The 17927-nt window shown below is 34.8% G+C and overlaps 1 protein-coding gene across 1 annotated transcript in view; it reads right to left on the minus strand.

Annotated features, from left to right (window-relative positions):
- The window catches only part of NSF (N-ethylmaleimide sensitive factor, vesicle fusing ATPase), a 188112-nt gene that overhangs the window by 143111 nt on the left and 27074 nt on the right, over window positions 1–17927 (minus strand). The window contains exons 4-7 of the mRNA XM_044675961.1: window positions 15980–16146; window positions 14076–14183; window positions 13712–13787; window positions 2975–3130 (exon numbers count right to left, since the gene is read on the minus strand). Coding sequence (XP_044531896.1) covers window positions 2975–3130; window positions 13712–13787; window positions 14076–14183; window positions 15980–16146 — 507 coding nt within the window. The remainder of the gene's footprint in view (window positions 1–2974; window positions 3131–13711; window positions 13788–14075; window positions 14184–15979; window positions 16147–17927) is intronic.

Genomic DNA, 17927 nt, shown 5'->3' on the forward strand with positions numbered 1-17927 from the left:
GTCCAATTAACTTTTCAAGAATAAGAAAAACTTAGCTGTTATTTTAGCTACCTGATCAGAAAAGCAACAGGTGTATATGTCTGGCATGATGCAAAACTGCACAAAGTATAACAATTGATGCTTTCTGAAACCTATTGCAAAAAGATAAACACTTTGAATACTAGAAAACAAGTCTCTCAACAAGTTTCCCCAAACTGTTGGACTCAAAGTGAAAAAAAAAAGCCAAGAATGGAAAGTAGAGGATAATTACTACTATGTCCTTAAAAAGCAGGAAAACATATCCAGATATTCAGAATATACTTTCTTTTTAAAGAGAAGATTATGTTTAAGATCCAGCTCACAGGCCAATATGGTAGCCTATACTGGGTGGTTTTTTAAAATCCTATAGATGGTATATTCTTCTTGATGGCTAAGACTCACACTAAGACCAAAGAGGTTAGTACAACTGAAAATTTAAAAGGCAGAAATCATTTTTTTTGCCTAACAATGGTAAAAACAATAAAAGAATAACACACACATAAGGCCACAAGTTCAAGGTAGTAACTGAATATTTAATTCATTTTCACAGACTTCCAGTAACAGTCCATCATGAATAAAAGAACACTCTGTTGAATATGAAGTCTTAAGAAGACAAAGTTTAAAAGAAAAAAGCTAACCTTTTAAAAAATATATCATTCAAAGTTGTTTTATTACTGCTGCTGAAAAATAACAGTTTGAATATTTTCACCTTTGTTACCTTTCTTTTCTTATTCTCCAGTGGTTGCCCTAATGAGCAGTAAGAAACAGAATTCCAGGGCTTAAATAAATGAATGATGATAATGACAGCTAACATTTATTTAGCTTTTAAGATTTGCAAAGCATTTTGTTAATCCTCACAAAAGTCCTGTTGAGTAAGGTGCTATTATTATTTCCAATTCACAGAAGAAAAGGGGATGATAGAGGTTAAGTAATTTGCCCAGAGTCACACAGTCATTAACTATTTTAGGAAAAATTAAAAATTAGGTCTTCCTGACCCCAAGTGCAGTGCTCTATCCAGCAACCACTTAGAGGCCTAGGTATATACATAATAGGAAATGGTCCCTAAATAATTAAATATTCCATATCAACTCAACTATGACAAATATATAATATTCAAACAATGTATTTTATTTAATCCAAAGTCAATCATTCTTATGAGTATTGAATGAATTGAGGCAACTGCTTAAGCAGTTTAAAAAACCAAACCTGGATCCCCTCTCCACTTGATTCTGCCACTGTATTTTATCTATCACTTCTGCTGGGCTCTCATTCTCCCATAATTACATTATCAAGATCCAACTCTAAAAACCAGTTAAATAATCTCATAAAAATAACTAAGAGGCCTTTCATGTAAGACCATCAACCTAAAAGTTGGAAGGGACTTCACAGGCTATTCAGTCCAACCCTCTCATTTTACAGAAGAGGAGATTTGGGGTTATTCCTTTCATCTCTGTTATTATATGTGTAAACAATAAACAATGTCCCTCTAAATCAATAAAGTATATTAATTAAGAGATTTTTTTCTCCAAAAAATATATAATCAAGAAACTAGGCAATGAGGATTGTTTTGGTACTTCCCCAAAAGCAAAGTTCTTTTTGTAGCTTTTGTATCTCTCTCAGGGAAAAAAAAATAAAAGTATGTGAGAAGAAAAAATGGTGCATAAAGTTCAGGTGATGAGGGTCTCTGTCATTTTTCTTTAATCCATTCCAAATTTGACCTTTATCCAAGGAACAGGTGTGTGTGTGTGTGTGTGTGTGTGTGTGTGTGTGTTTGTGTGTGTGAGCGCACGTGCGCAAGTAATACATTAAACAGTGAATCTAGCACAAGCCAGGGAAGCTAACAACAAAAGATTTGAAAGACCTAAACATTTAGGGTTAAAAACCAGTCACTGAGCCCACTGTGGAAAAAAAATTTTAATCTCCCAACAGCAAATCAAAAAGTGGAAAAAAGGAGGAAAATAAAAGTAGAAATAGCATGAATATGCCATCAGTTTTATGAGCATTATATTTTAAACAGCCAATGGGATTTACTCTTCAACTATTATTATTACTGACTTAAAACCAGATGATGCTTGGATCTAAACTAAAAATTGTCACAATAGAATTATCCACAAATGAAGATATTTATTTTAAACTCTTACCTTCCATCTTGGAGTCAATACTATGTATTGGCTCCAAGGCAGAAGAGTGGTAAGGGTAGGCAATGGGGGTCAAGTGACTTGCCCAGGGTCACAAAGCCGGGAAGTGTCTGAGGCCACATTTGAACCTAGGACCTCCCATCTCTAGGCCTGGCTCTCAATCCACTGAGCTACCCAGCTGTCCTTGAAGATATTTCATACAGTAAAATTAAACCTTAAAGGAGTTGAATTTTAAAAGGCAAATGATTAATAGAAAATTTCTTTATACACAATTCAGAGAGGTCAAAATGTAGTCTTCCATCTACCCTATTAGAATGAATCTATCAAACTCAGATGTATGCTAAGGTTTACTTAACAGGTATGAAGAGGTAGTATTGTTAGAAACAACAGTGAAAAGGAAAGCAACTACCTTTAGATTTAGTAAAGACTCAATTTAAAACAGAATTACAATTTAGTAGGGTATATCAGTCCACAATCAGATCATTAAAAATCTCAAGAAATTTCTAAATAGATACTAACCATAGGTATTCCAGTAAAATCTGGAAAACCACTAAAATTATTTTTTATTCATTATGTACTAATAAAGATAAACATGTTAGTTTTTTAAAAGTTATATTACATTTAGGATTTCCCAGGAATCCTAAGTATCTCTAGTCTAACGATGAAATACAAGGAAATAAAAAGAGAAAATGAAGATGTTCATGCCTTGGGTTCAAAAAAAATAATTCCAAGACATTTCCCAAAAGAACAATCATTCTCTTTATAGATTTTAAGCTAAAGTAAATGTTTTTCACTAAGTTTTTCTTTTACACACTTACCCATCTGCTCAACAATTTCTGGAGGAAATACTCGGGAAGCAAAAGCTCGACGAAATATATCTGAAAACTCCCTGTCCAAGCCTCCTATTCCCATCTTTTCAAAGTTCCAGTCAGGATTGATGATAGATTGTCGATTTTCCTTGGTTTTAGCTTTACCTATATGAATAAAATATAATCAAATATTCAACAGTCAGAAGAAGATATTCAAAGAATTTTTATATCATTAACAAATATAAATAGGCAGACAATACATCCTCAATAAATAAATTAAATAAATAAATCTCAATAAATAAGAAGCAATTCAAATTCAGACATTACTGCCATTCCATTTAGAAGATGGCCTATATCATTAAAATATTCAGTGGTTTTCCTTAATAGTGGGGAATTGGTTTTCATGCCTTGTTGCCTATGTAGTTAAGAGAACATTCACAAATGTCTAGCTGTGATGTGGGGCTAAACTTAAGGCAGAGTAAAATTTACATTTTAGAGAATAAAAAATTAACTTTGGACACCTAAAACCCTAACTACATTAACAAGCTTCTCAAAGCTTCCAAAAGGAGCATAATAAAGGGAAACCACATTTACCTAGATTCAATTCACTTGATATAAAGAGTATGTGAAAATATGTGCTATGTACTCTTTAGTTGTTATATTTACACATGGGAAATTAGTCTAACCAATTCAATATAACCTGTATAGAATATGTAAGGTGCTGTTAGGTACTGGGTATATAAAGGAAACAGCCTCCATCTTTAAGAATACTATCAGGGGATACAATATGTATAGTGTGTATATAAATAAGTATAAAGAACATACAAACAAATAAAAAGTAATTTCAAGAGAGAGGAGGCACTACCAAACAACTTGAATAAATAAGAAAGGCCTTGGTAAATGGAAGTTGTGTTTTGGAGATATCTAGGAGGTCTATGACATAGAGATGTGCAGGTGGAAAATTTGCCACACCTGAGCTACATTTTCCCAGCATCCTTTTAAGTACATCCTCATTTGATGTACAGAGGCTAGGGAGATAAATTTGGCTAAGACCCACCCTGCGGGGCTCTTTTTTGGGAGCTTGAACTTTACTTTGGTTAAAATGTGGCAGGTATGGGTCTCTGGCTCTGTGCTCTGCTCATTTAACTGGAGGAATCCCTTTCCCTCTCATTTTTGTTATTAAATCCTTTACTTTAAAATTATCTGGAGTATTTAATTCATTTTTACTCCTAAAGAGGTAAGGAAGAAGTACATTTCAAGTATAGGGGAGCACTTTTTTGCAAAATGAGGCAGGAACTGGAAGAGCATATATGGGGAAAAGGTTGTAAGCTAGTCTGACTAGAATAGAAAAATGCACAAAGGAGAGGAATATGAAAAAAGATAGATAGAAATGTCAGGTTCAAAAGTTCAGATAGTTTCTTAGAGGCAAGGAGGAACCATTGAAAATTTTTGAGTATAGGTCATAATCTCTGTTTTAAGAATATCAATTGAACAGTTGGAGTAGAGGGATTGGGGTAAGCTGAGCCCAATTAGGAAAGTATTTCAAAAATCCAGAGGAGATAAGTAAGGTCTAAATTAGGATAGAAACTATGGGTTTCCACAGATAGCAATCCATCTAAAAATTTATAGACCTAATTTCATCTTAAAATATTTTACACAAAGTAGATAAAACTTATTCAACCTGTGTTAGAAAGAAACCTAAAACAAGACAGCTACAGTGTCACATTTGAAAAATATAAGATAAAAAAATGGAAGTCACAAGACACCTGACAATAAATTTGGGAAATGACATTATTGCTCTTATAAAACGTGGGAAGGAAAACAACAAATTGGGGGGAGGGGAATTAAATAATTTCCTGATTACAATTTCACTGTGCAAAATTTTCTTGATTCACCTTGGCTATTTTCTTACACTTGGCTGGCCCCTTGTGGCCAAATCTGTAATATCCAAAAAAAAATCAATAAATCATTACTTTTCCATTTTAAAAAGCCTATAAATTGCACTATGCATAAAATCACTTGGAAAATTAGAAACTGTATTTCATAGAATTCATATAGCAGTATAGAGGAAGACCTGTTAAATAATATGTGAATCAATTCACATCACTTCAGAAATTCAATGGCAAGGAAATACTGTTTAACCTTATTTAGACATCATGACAAAATAAGAAACTGTGCCTTAGCTGATGAAAATATCTCATTTCCAAAAAAAATTATCTCTGGTTGAGAACACTTAAAATAAGAATGCCAGGTGGCCAATGGCAGGCTTCTCTCTTAAAGCGTTCCTTTTCTCAGAGACCATCATCCTGTACATAAAATCCTAGTGTGTGCTATTGCTCCTCTTAAGAAGCTCTAAATATTGGAGACAAAATTGCCTTAAAAGAAGCCTATGGTTAGGGATTTTTTCCCAAAATGCTTTCATCACTATTAAGTCTAGTCGTCAAGCCAATCTTAATAAGGGCAACTCTCTGACACCAAGAATTTGCCTTTTTCATTTGCTACTTTGGGCTTATAGATATAAAATCTATTGCTATTTTAACATGGGCCTAGTGAATGTTACATAAATATATAACAACGATGACTTCTGTGACAGGTTACATAACAAGCAAGCTATTTTTTTCCACATCAGCCTATGACATAGTTCTTTAAAAACAAAGATAAAGTAGTACTAATGTAATTTTCATTAATCTGCTTTAGTTATTAAAAACTTCTGAAATCTCTTTGCTTCATCCAGAATGAGTCATATGCTTTATTTATAGGGAAAACCAAAAAAGCAATTATACTTTTTGTATTCTGGTGTTAAAGCTGTTAAAGTCACCAAAATAAGAGAGAAAACTGCTGAACAAAAAGAAATTCGCTTCCAGATTTAAACATATGCTTGAAAAAACTTCTTCACAGTTAAATACTGTTAAGAGCAAGATAAATACACATCTCTTTGGGAATAATTTAGGTGAAATCTTCCTGGAGGCAAGGATATAGAGGAACAAAGGCAATTTATTAAGAGCCCATTCTAGACCGAGAATGATGATTTCATGTATTCTTAGATGTTTCATATTTCACAGATTTCATAATACTTCTAAGAAAAGCAAATTAGGGTTAGCTAGGTAGCACAGTGGATAGAGTGCCATGTCTAGAGTAGGGAGAACCTGGGTTCAAATCTTGCTTCAGACAACCTCCTAGCTATGTAAATCTGGGCAAGTCACTTAACCTCAATTGCCTAGCCCTTATCATTCTTCTGTCTTAGAACTGATATTTATTATCAATTCTAAGACAGAAGGTAAGTTTTTTAAAAATTAGATTTCATATAATTTTCAACTGTGAGAATACAAATTTTCATTTCTTAGCATATGTATTTAAATCATAGGAGGGGGGGCAGCTGGGTGGCTCAGGAATGTGAGTCAGGCCTAGAGACGGGAGGTCCTAGGTTCAAATTATTGACCTCAGACACTTCCTAGCTGTGTGGCCCTGGGCAAGTCACTTAACCCCCATTGCCTAGCCCTTACCACTCTTCTGCCTTGGAGCCAATATACAGTATTGACTCCAAGACAGAAGGTAAGGAGTTTAAAAAAATTTTAAATAAAAATAAACAAATCATAGGAGAAAGTTTTATTAATAGTGTATATTATTAATAACTTGTTCTTATCTTTTTCAATGTTGGTCAAATAGAAATAATCCTAGGCTAAGTTGCTATCCTTCTATTAAGTCTTTTCTATTTAAAATTCTATGGACAGCTGTATAAAATAACTACATTCTGCAGCTGAATAAAGAATTAGGATGTAAGCTCAAATTCTGGAGGTTCACTGAAAGTATCCTTGCTACAACTTCAATAGTCAACTAAATTCTACCTCATTGTATTTGAACATGATCCTCTTCTAGGTTTCTATATTTTAGAAGTTTGTTATTCCATGTAGACAGACATTAACAGTATTTCGCCTAGCTATATCTGGTATATCTACAAGAAAAACTGTTCTGAAGTTTTTATGGATGTCTAGATTGTGGTCAATAGGTTGGTCTGTCATAATGGTCTGGTTCCCAGGCAGCTTCTGATTTCTTCGAGATAGTTTCAGGTCAGTAACTGCAGAATTAGGATTTGCCATTTGTCAGTCCACAAAAGACAAGAAGATTCCGATGTTTAATTCTAGCCACCAGTTCTTGCTATGCAAGGTACTGAGGAGATGCTAGATGTTTTCAAACTACTTGATGTGTTGGTCAGTTTCTAGCATTTTCCTAGCATGATTTACTCTCTAATGATAATCCTTTGTAATTTCTGGCGATGAACATCTGGTTCTGAAATGCCATCAGAAACCCTTGCATTTTCTACATTTTTATCCACATACTGTCGACTGAGTTCATATCATCCACTGAAGGCCTCTGACCCCATCTGACTGAGGAATGGTAATATAAAGTAAAAAGAATCAGGAGAGAGTATATGAAAACCCAGAGAAGAAGTGAGAAAAGATATAAGGTGTGGTCATTTTTTGTTAAATTTTAAAGAACAGTTTCAGATGAATGATGAAGCTGGAAACCAGACTGCAAAGGATTGAGAGGTTAGTAAAAGGACAGGAAATGGAGACAAATGTAAGCAGTTTTCTTCAAGGTTGGCTAAGAGAGTAGAGATACAGGACAGCTTGAGGAAATGATAGAATCTGGTGAAAGTTTTTCAAGGAAAGGGAAGACTTAGGCATGCATGAAGAAAAGAAGGAATTATAGAGAGAAGTTAAAGATTAAAGGAAGAGATGACTGAGGTTGCAACCTAAGGGAGAAAATGGGACCAAGGGTTCAGGCAGAAAGAATTGGTCTTGCTGAGGAAATGAACCACTTTCATTGACAGAAACTGAGGGGAAATTGTAAAGAGTGGAAAATAAGATCAAGGAGTCCTGAGATGAAAAGGAGAGAAGTGGGAACTCACATCAGATAGCCTCAACTATCTCAGTAAAATGTTCCTCAGCTGAAGAGGAAAAGGGAAAATTAGGAGATGCTTGAGAAGATTAGAGAGGAATAAAAGGATTGCCTAGATACAATCAGAGACCAGTTGGAGTCAGATAATATGAATATGTAATATTCCATCCAGTAAAGTTACTTTACTTCCTCCTGCTCTGTTCAAAAGCATGATTGAACAGAAAAATGAGAGGGTCAGAGCAATCCAGGGATGAGGTTAGATAAGAGATGAGACAATGGGGTGAGGGATTTAAGAATGGCAGTGTATAACCAACTGGCTAAGTAGAGGGACAATGAGATAGAGAGAAAAATGAAGTCAGAGCAGATGTGATAACCTGAAAAAGCCCCAAGGGTTGGAGGGATTGAAAGTTTCAAGGCAAAGCCCAGTTTCAGGAGGAATGAAGCCCTGGAAGAGAATGATAGCAGGTTATGGTCAGACCAATACATATCATGGTTCTAGATTAAGTAATGATGAAAGCTGGCATAGGACTAACCTAACATATAACTGAAGTAGAGTGAATTGGCAATTCATGGGATTTTAAGTCTGAGAGATCAAGGAAGGAGGTTTGGAGAGTTTGCAGGAACAGTGGTACAGATGTTTAAATCCCTAGTAAAAGGGCAGGAGTTGGGAAGGGGAAGAAGCCAGCAAGCCAGCAGGTAATCTCCTTGGGAAGAAACTGAGAATGAGCTAAGGAGCTGTATACAACAGCCAAAAAGATCTTAATTAGGTGGCAAATTTTATTTGAGTGACCTTCAAAAGAACAGAAGTTGCTAAGCATTGATAAGGCAGAATCTTGAAATGGCAGTGGTGACCAAGTATTCCAACAGTCCTTCTAGGACCACTTATGTGGTTGGTGATGATGGTGATAAAGGCATAACCAGTGATGAAGAGGACAGACAGCAATGCAGGATCATTAGTAGAGAAAAGTGGGGATCCAGGACTCAGAGAGAGTAGATAAAAAGATTGTGAAAGAACAGGATGAAAGGTTTAAATTCCTTTAAACACACTCTCCTCATTTAGCTTTCAGTTTAGCATTTCAATAAAGTCATCCACAGCTTTCTCCAAAGGGCCTTTACCAGTAGACTAAAATATTTTTTAAGTATTGTCTTCATTCATTGGTTCAATTTGACTTCCAGATTCAAACTAGAAGCTGTCAATTTATCTTTTCTTGACACATATCAAGAACTTTACATATAGTCATAACATTTCAATATCATTGGGAAAAGATTCTCTGAGATGAGTTTTTATGTTTTAGGGTTTGAATTTTTTCTGGTGGAGTAATATAGCTTGTTATCATTTATGTACATCCAATGATTAATAAGATACTTTGGATGGGGTTTTCAATTTGGAACTAGTCTTCAATTCAGTTTAGGAGACAGGAAAATGAATTTTAAGTAACCATAATAAGCTTAAACTGTGTCCCTAAAAATGCTACATTTTCTAACAATTGCTCTTGAAATTACTGTGGTGGTAGTAGTGGTAATGTTTCAGAAAACAGTTTTCCTTGTAGACATCAAATATAGTGATAACACTATACTTAGTTCTTTTTAATTTATTTGCAGTACACAAATATGGATGAGCACACAACTAAGTTAAAGACTTCGTGATAATGATTAATGGGTTGGGCAGTTTTGTTCAATATCAATAAGTGGTACTTCATAACCCTGGAACCTTTTGGAATACAATTTTTGTTCTTCAGTCCACATATTGTTTCTTGTAAAAGTTTTGAAAGCTTTGCTTGAAGTACCAAAAATACACAATTGATCTATAGCTAGAGGGGCAATTCCCCTCTTTTTGATACAATGCTGCCTTCTGTTAAGAAAGGTAAGATGATCATACAATATTGCTGTTACTGTGTTCTCCTGATTCTGCTCACTTATTCCTAGCAACACAGCAACCCAAGACAAGCCCCAAGGACTAATGATGAAAAATGTCATCCACCTCCAGAGAAAGAATTAATGGAGTCTGAATACAGACTGAAACATATTATACTTCATTTTCTTTCTTCATTTTTTTTTAATTTTAAACCCTTAACTTCTGTGTATTGACCTATAGGTGGAAGAGTGGCAAGGATAGGCAACGGGGGGTCAAGTGACTTGCCCAGGGTCACACAGCTGGGAAGTGTCTGAGACCGGATTTGAACCTAGGACCTCCCGTCTCTAGGCCTGGCTCTCAATCCACTGAGCTACCCAGCTGCCCCCTCTTTCTTAATTTTTTGATCGAGTTCTCTTCCACAAAATGAATAATATTAAAAAATTTTACTAACCATGTAAAATTTCTAGCAGATTGCCTGCCATTTTAGGGAAAGAGGAGGAAAAGTAAGAATTTGGCTCCAAATAAAAAATAAAAAAAAAAACAACAAAGGCTAAAATTTGTTTTTACATAAAATTAAGGGGAAAAAATAAAATATTAATAAAAGATCCAGGGGAAAAAAGTAGGATCGGACTTCCATCTGAAACTGGTAAAATGCTTTACAAGAGTTAATATGAAGCATTTAAAGGCCAGCATCACAGATCTTATCTAACCCCAAAAGCTTTCCAATTTTGCAGAAAAATGAGTGTTTCAATTATACCTTTTAATGTAACTGTTCTGTTGTCCAGTCAGTCAACAAATATTAGTGCTTACTATAGGCCAGAGACTATGTTCGGTTTATCATATAAAGCTATTTTTCGTTTAGTCCACTATGTTTTTTCATTGTGTTGGATTTCTTGTGACCATATAGAGAACTAGAAATGTTCTATATCCTCCTCCTTCTTTGTGGGTTTTCTTTCTCTCTTCTGATTTCTTTGCTTCTCCTACATCTGTAGTAGAGTTTTTTATTGATGTTGAATTATTTATTTAGTTCTTCACTGTCCTTTGATTGCCTTAGCTTTGGGTTTTTTCAATGGCTAATTAGCGAATCTAGAATTTGGGATATATCTTTTGTTTTATGAATTCCTTTCTATATGATTCTTTTTTTTTTAAACCCTTGTACTTCGGTATATTGTCTCATAGGTGGAAGATTGGTAAGGGTGGGCAATGGGGGTCAAGTAACTTGCCCAGGGTCACACAGCTGGGAAGTGGCTGAGGCCGGGTTTGAACCTAGGACCTCCTGTCTCTAGGCCTGACTCTCACTCCACTGATCTACCCAGCTGCCCCCTATATGATTCTTTTTTGATGCCTTTAGTTGGACAATATAGCATCCAAGTCTTCTACTGCAGTAGCAGCTAGATACTGATGTAATTTGTGACTATCTTTCCAAAGATCTTCAAAAGTTCTCTCAAATTTCTTCTGTATTTGAGACATAGACATAGACATAGGGGTAGTAATTCTTCTATTACTCCAACTTTCCTGTAATGTTTCTAACTATAATAATGGCTATTGCTCATACTGCTGTGTCAGATTCAGAGATATTTTTATTCTTTCTGCAAATATTGTGGAGAACATATTCATTCATGATATTTAAAACAAATGTGAGGTTTTTTGGAATTGATCTGTTTTGGTATAATTCATCAATTAGTTGGATTCATGACATAAAACTCAAAAGAGTCTTTTCAACATTACAGTCTAAGTATGCCCATGTTCTTCAAGTATCTCTTTTTTTTCAAATTCTTTTGAGACATTAGTGGTATTTTATAATCCATTTCATTACTAGATATTGCATCTGGAATTACCATTGTTGGTATTATTAGTTGTATTTTTCTGATGTGTCAGAAACAACTCAAGAGAATTCATTGAATCCTTAACATCATGAAAACTAATAATTTGTTTTAAATATCTGACCTTCATTCAAATCATTTATTTCCTCCAAATAAATGTGTTTGGGTTTCTAGTTTCATATTTTACTCTAGGAACCCAGTTCAGTTTTTCTGAATTGATAGCATTTTAGTTCAAGGATGAAGTATTTGCTGTAATGGGAATAGGATAGAGATAAGATTTAAGAGAAGTGGAAGGCTATCTTTAAGGTACATACTAGGAACTCAAGGGAAAGGATGTTAGCAGGCAGAAGGCAGAGGAGAAACAGTTTGGAAGTAACAATGGCTAGAGAGTGACCTGACTTCCTATAGGAGGTTAGGATTTTCCTGTCCAGGAATGGTAGAGGAGAGGTGGGCTTTTCAGAGTTCATCTACTTCAACCTGACTGTGGAGGAGTATGCCTCTTAATTCATCTTTGGAGGTACTCTATTTAACTGGGAAAGATCTAGAAAAGGATCTGACCATACCTGCTGTCCTTTCCAGAAGGTTTTATCTAAAAAATCCTGTCAGATCGGTTTTGAGGTTTTACCTCTGAGGTCAGAACCCTTGGGGTGAACTTAGCCATAGGAGTTCATAACGGTTTTCAGAGACAGCTTTTGGGAAATAAATCTAACCAACTACTGAGGGTCATAGATAGGTAGCTTAGTCAGATTTGGGGGAACACATAGATAGAAACAGGTAGCTGATAAGTTAGCTGGAAGACAAGAAGGTTCCCTCTTGCGAGGGACATAAATGATTTTGTGAAGTTAGCTAGATCCCTTAGAGTTAGGGATTCCTTGTTCTGATCCTCAATTTGTATCCCTTCTTAAAAGAGATATTGTTTTTTTATATCAATTATTTCCAAGGCATTTGCACAACTGGCCCAGTGAGAGAAAGTGATTCAGTTTCACTCTCAATAACCAGAGGTTAGAATACCCAGAGATCTCAGCTGGGTATTCAGGGAGATCCCTAAGTGGATCTACCACTATCCCATCTGTAGGTCTCTCCCCTCATAGTCTTTTGTTTATTGCCCAGGATCCCAGAGCCAGTTAGCACTGGAGCCAGAATGTGATCTCAGGCCTCCTGATTACAAATCCCATATTCTTTCCATTGTGTCAAACTGTATGTCATGAACATAGCAAACATTGAATTGCAGGTTTTGAAATGGTAGTTTTAAAGCAAATTTCTGTAAATCATTTCCCATTATAAAATTGAATGTGCGTTAAATAGGAGTATTTTTGGCTCTATGACTAACTAAAAATTTTATTTAAGAATGGAATAAATCTAATGAAATAGCTACTTAATGGAATTATTTCCTGATAAAACAAATATTCCTTATCAAAATAAGCAATAACTTGGTCTAAAACTGAGCATAAGTTTTTTCAATGACTTTTCATATAAATTTTATAATTCGAATATATAATAGACCAAAGGGCTATAAAACTTTTATATAATTTGAGAAAAGTGTAAATGTATGTTGAGAAGTAATAAGAACACTCTGCTTTCCAACACTACTTATGCAATAAAACAAAAATTATAACTTGAAAGTGCAAGATAGGATTAATACTTTTAAATCAGATGGTCTCTCATTATGCCAAAGTGAGTTACAAGGAATAGTAACTTCTATATTGCTGGGTTACTATTTCTAGCTATGGTAAGATTCACTGGTTGAAAGATTTCCCCAAGATTCTTCTATAAAACCTTTACTTCACAGATCCATCTGCTATTAGTCATATACTTTTCTAATTACAAATACATTTAACTAAGAATTTCAAACTAGGGCTGTTAATATATACATATACATTTGTAATATATCTTAACACATATAAATATAAATGGTTTACATGAATCTTTAAGAAATATATGCATGTTCCTTCAACAATACTTTAAAAAGCCTCAGTTCTAACTTTTACATTTGGCAATTCCTCCATGTTCTGGTCCTTCAAAATAACATGAGATCATTTCCACAGAATGGTTTTCTTACTAAAAGAGTATACTTGTTTATCCATTTAAGTTATTACATTAGATTCATACTTAGTGATACTTTAAGAAGTGTCATTCAAAATACTACTTTCAAAGCATCATAATTCTTACCAATAAGATTGAGAGAAGAGTTATCTGCTTTTTCAAATGCAACTTGACTATTTCCAACAACCAAACCAACTTCAATCTGCAGGAAAATGGACAAAATAATTATAGACTAACATTGTGCAATTGGTTGCTAGATAGCTGTCCTTAACACAAAATATCAGATAAAACTAAAAATTTTTTTAGGTACATAAAGTAAATGATTAAAAACTAGTGATTTAGTTTTAGCTACAAAGATCAACTATTCCTCCTACTATGCCTAACATGGGAAAGAATAATCATGTAAGACAAAACTAAGAAAAAGTTAATTTTTAGCATCAACATTACAAATATTTTACATAAAGTTCACAATATTAAATATGATCCATACCTTCTGTCTTTTCCCTGTAGCAGGTTCCCCCTTCAGGATGCTGGGATCCATCGCTTCAATATCCTTCACTAATAAGCCAAAAAGTTTCTCATTGAAGCTAAACACAAGCTTTACAGGAAAGAGGAAACGGAGAAAAGTAAAAGTGTAACAACAGCTTTTTCCATAGCAGCCTCTACAACAAAAAGCAAATTTTGTCATAGAGACAACTTGACAATTGGCCACTAGCTTTATCTCTTTTCTATGCTTCTTACAAATAGCAGGAAAAATATTCTAAGCAAAAGAGTGGTGTCTGAACACTGAAGAAAATCCATACATATTTATACCTTTAATCCCAGACTCCTCAAAACTCCAAGAGGATAAATGCTAGGACTGAGGATAAAGGGGAAGATATACTCCTATGCTATTTTCCTAGGAGAGATCTCCTTTCCACAGATTTACATGAACCAACAATTATCATTGTCTATGTTCAAGATTATGATTCAGGTATCAACTTCCAAGCAAATGGCAAAATGTGTGGCTATAGGAAGAGTAATACACAAACACTCATCTGGGTATAACTGATAGTAAAATTCACAAAAAGGCAAAGAGGAAAAAGTGCTTCTCTGGAAAAATCACCAAAGAAGTAAAGTTCAGAAATAGCAACAGAGATGATCACATGCTCCAGACAGGCAAAATGAACTATGATGGTATTTAGGATTTTAAGGAAAAGATCTAATTGATATTAGAGAATACTGGATGAAGGTGTAATGAAACCTAGTTTAAAAAATATTTCTTTAAATCCAGAACAATTGACCCAGTTGAAGGAAAAGATTTCTGATATTGTTGATGCGAAAATCTTACGAAAGTGATAAAATCAGAACCAGATGAATAAAACCTGTACTCTTTTATTCAGTCATTTTTACACTGACTTTTGTTTTCTAAGCTATTCTATGTCTGAATTTCAAAACAACTTGTATAATAGATCTAAGTAAAAGGGATAATCAGGGAAACTAGATTTTGCTAAATAATTTCTACTTCATAGAAAATGAAAATGTAAAAAATTAATGCAGGTTTCTCTGATAAGCCTTATTTTTCAGATATATCTCAAGTATAAAATTGAGTCACATTTTAAAAATAAGAGCTATTCCCTAATTTACAAATAGTGGATATAAACAGGCAGTTTTTAGAAGAAGTCATCAAAGCTAGCTATAGTCATATAAAAAATACTCTCACTATTGATTAAAGAAAGGTAAATTAGAACAACTCTGAGGTACCTATCAGAAATGCCAAAATAGTATATACACACATATATGTGTGAATATAAACTTGATATATATCATGATACATATATGTTTATATATATATATTCATAGAGGCCTATACATATACATAAATATATATGTATAAATTTGTGTTTCTATATTTATTCAGATAACCAATAATATATGAAACATCATGTAAATACCAAATTTTACCAGCATGCCAATATTAACTTCCTATGATGTCAAGAGGTAAGAAAATTTAATTTGCTAATTATAACAACTGAAGTTCGCAAAAAAGAGACAACAGTAAATGATATTTGAAGGGAAGTCTCTTAGGTAAACTAGAGTAGATATCCTAGACATAGTACAAAACATGAAATATATCAAGATAAAGAAGTAACTAAAATGGGCATATGCTATATAAAACAGAAAAGTGTTTCTACATTTGAGGAAAGGTGAAAGAATGTCCATTATAGAGTAAGGGGAGAAAGCAGGTCCTAACATCCCTAAAAACCTATCTTCTAATCTTTCTTCTAGTCTTACTTCCTAAAACCTATGTTTAATTAGTGCTAATGAGTAAATGAATTATCTAATATAATTAGATTAGGATCAAGAATTAGGCTACCAATTATGTGACAGGTATAAAGGGAAATAAACAAGCACCTGTTGTCCCACTGAGAAAGCTTGATTGTTGAACTGCTGGATAAATTCTGCTGCCATCTTGTCAGTGTCATAAGGATTGGAATCAATGCTCTTTTTCTGTAGAAAATCAATCTCGATGGTCATTGTACCAATACACTGCTTTGTCTTGTCAAATGAATATAAGGAAACTAGAAAAAAAGAAAGGCATTTTAGTACAGTGACACCTAAGGTTTAAACAAATTAACTAAAAATCTTACATATGCACCTCACAATAAAAATCTAAATCACCTTAATTGCAGAATTATCAATGATAATGAAGGGGAAATGGAAAAAATATTAAGCTTTACAAGTAGATTCCTTTCTTAACTATTAGTGATCACACACCCAATGCATAGGTTTCCCTGCATTCCTTAACTCACCTCTAGCAGGGAGATCTCAGTCCAAACAATAGTCTCTACCTTCACTCTTATAGTGCAAAATAGCATGAGTCAAAGAATACTGTTACATGACAGGCTTCTTTTTTGTTCCCAGAGGCAAGAAGAAATGATGAAACAGATGTTGGCAACATCTTTTGACCAAAAAAATTGGTCCACTGACCAAAAATGCTTTAAAGCCATTGTGCTAAAAGGAAATTCCTTCACTAAGGATTTTGAACTGCATTTAAAACTCTATCCGTCACTTAAAAATATTTACTGAGAATGTTCTATATGCTTAACACACCATATGAGGTACTGTAGAGTTATTCTCTCCTCCCCCATAAAAAAAAAATCATGTTCATTACACTTGAGGGTAAAGACAAAATAATAATAGTACACATAAAGCTGTATTAAAAACAATTTCCCAACATATATGCACCAAATGGTACAGCATTCAGATTTCTAAAGGAGAAACTAAAGGAGCTTAAGTAGGAAATAGTAAATCCATACTAGTGGGGGACCTCAACCTACCCTTATCAGAACTAGATACATCAAACCAAAAAATAAATAAGAAAGAAGTAAAGGAAGCAAATTAAATGTTAGAAAAATTAGAGCTAATAGATATCTGGAGAAAAATAAATAGGGATAAAAAGGAATATAGCTTTTTTTCAGCAGCACATGGCACATTCACAAAGACTGACCATGTACTAGGGCATAAAAACATGGCAAACAAATGCAAAAGAGCAGAAATGATAAATGCAACCTTTTCAGATCATAATGCAATAAAAATAATAATTAGTAAGGGTTCATGTAGAGGCAAATCAAAAATCAATTGGAAAGTAAATAATATGATTATACAAAATTGGTTGGTTGAAGATGGCAGCAGAGTAAGGAGCAGCTGCTCAATCTCTCCTAACCGAAGCATACAGGACTCCTAAAGGGGACATAAAAACGAATCCAGACGAATGAAGGAACCCCACAACGGGGCGCAGCATTGAAGGTACGCGGAACCAGGGCATTTCCACGCTGTGAAGGTGTGAAACAGCTCTCACTAAAACACGAGAGGAAGAAGCCCCTCCACCACCCCCCACACCACGCACAGCGCCAAGGCCAATGCACAAGAGTGAAAGAGGGATTGGGGTAACCAGTGAGTCATTGGCAGCTCCAGGGATTGTACCTGAGAGCTGCAGGACGTAGAACCCCAAGTGGCTAAAAAGAACGCGCACAGACTTTCCCGAGCGTCTGCGAGGGTGGGGACATTGCCCTAGGCGCAGACAAAGATCTCAAGCGCACGGACTTTCCTGAGTGTCTGCATGGGTGAAGACATTGCCCTAGGCGCGGACAAAGATCTCGAGAGCATGGACTTTCCCGAGCATCTGTATGGGTGAAGACATTGCCCTGAGCGTGGACAAAGATCTCGAGCGCACAGACTTTCCCGAGCGTCTGCGTGGGTGAAGGAAGTGCCCTAAACACGGACAAAGATCTCGAGCACAGGTTTGGACCTCGAGTGGGGACCCAGTGCAGACGGGAGCTCGGCTGTGGAAGCAGCCCCT

The sequence above is a fragment of the Gracilinanus agilis genome, chromosome 4, assembly GCF_016433145.1.
Source record: "Gracilinanus agilis isolate LMUSP501 chromosome 4, AgileGrace, whole genome shotgun sequence".
Lineage (NCBI taxonomy): Eukaryota > Metazoa > Chordata > Mammalia > Didelphimorphia > Didelphidae > Gracilinanus > Gracilinanus agilis.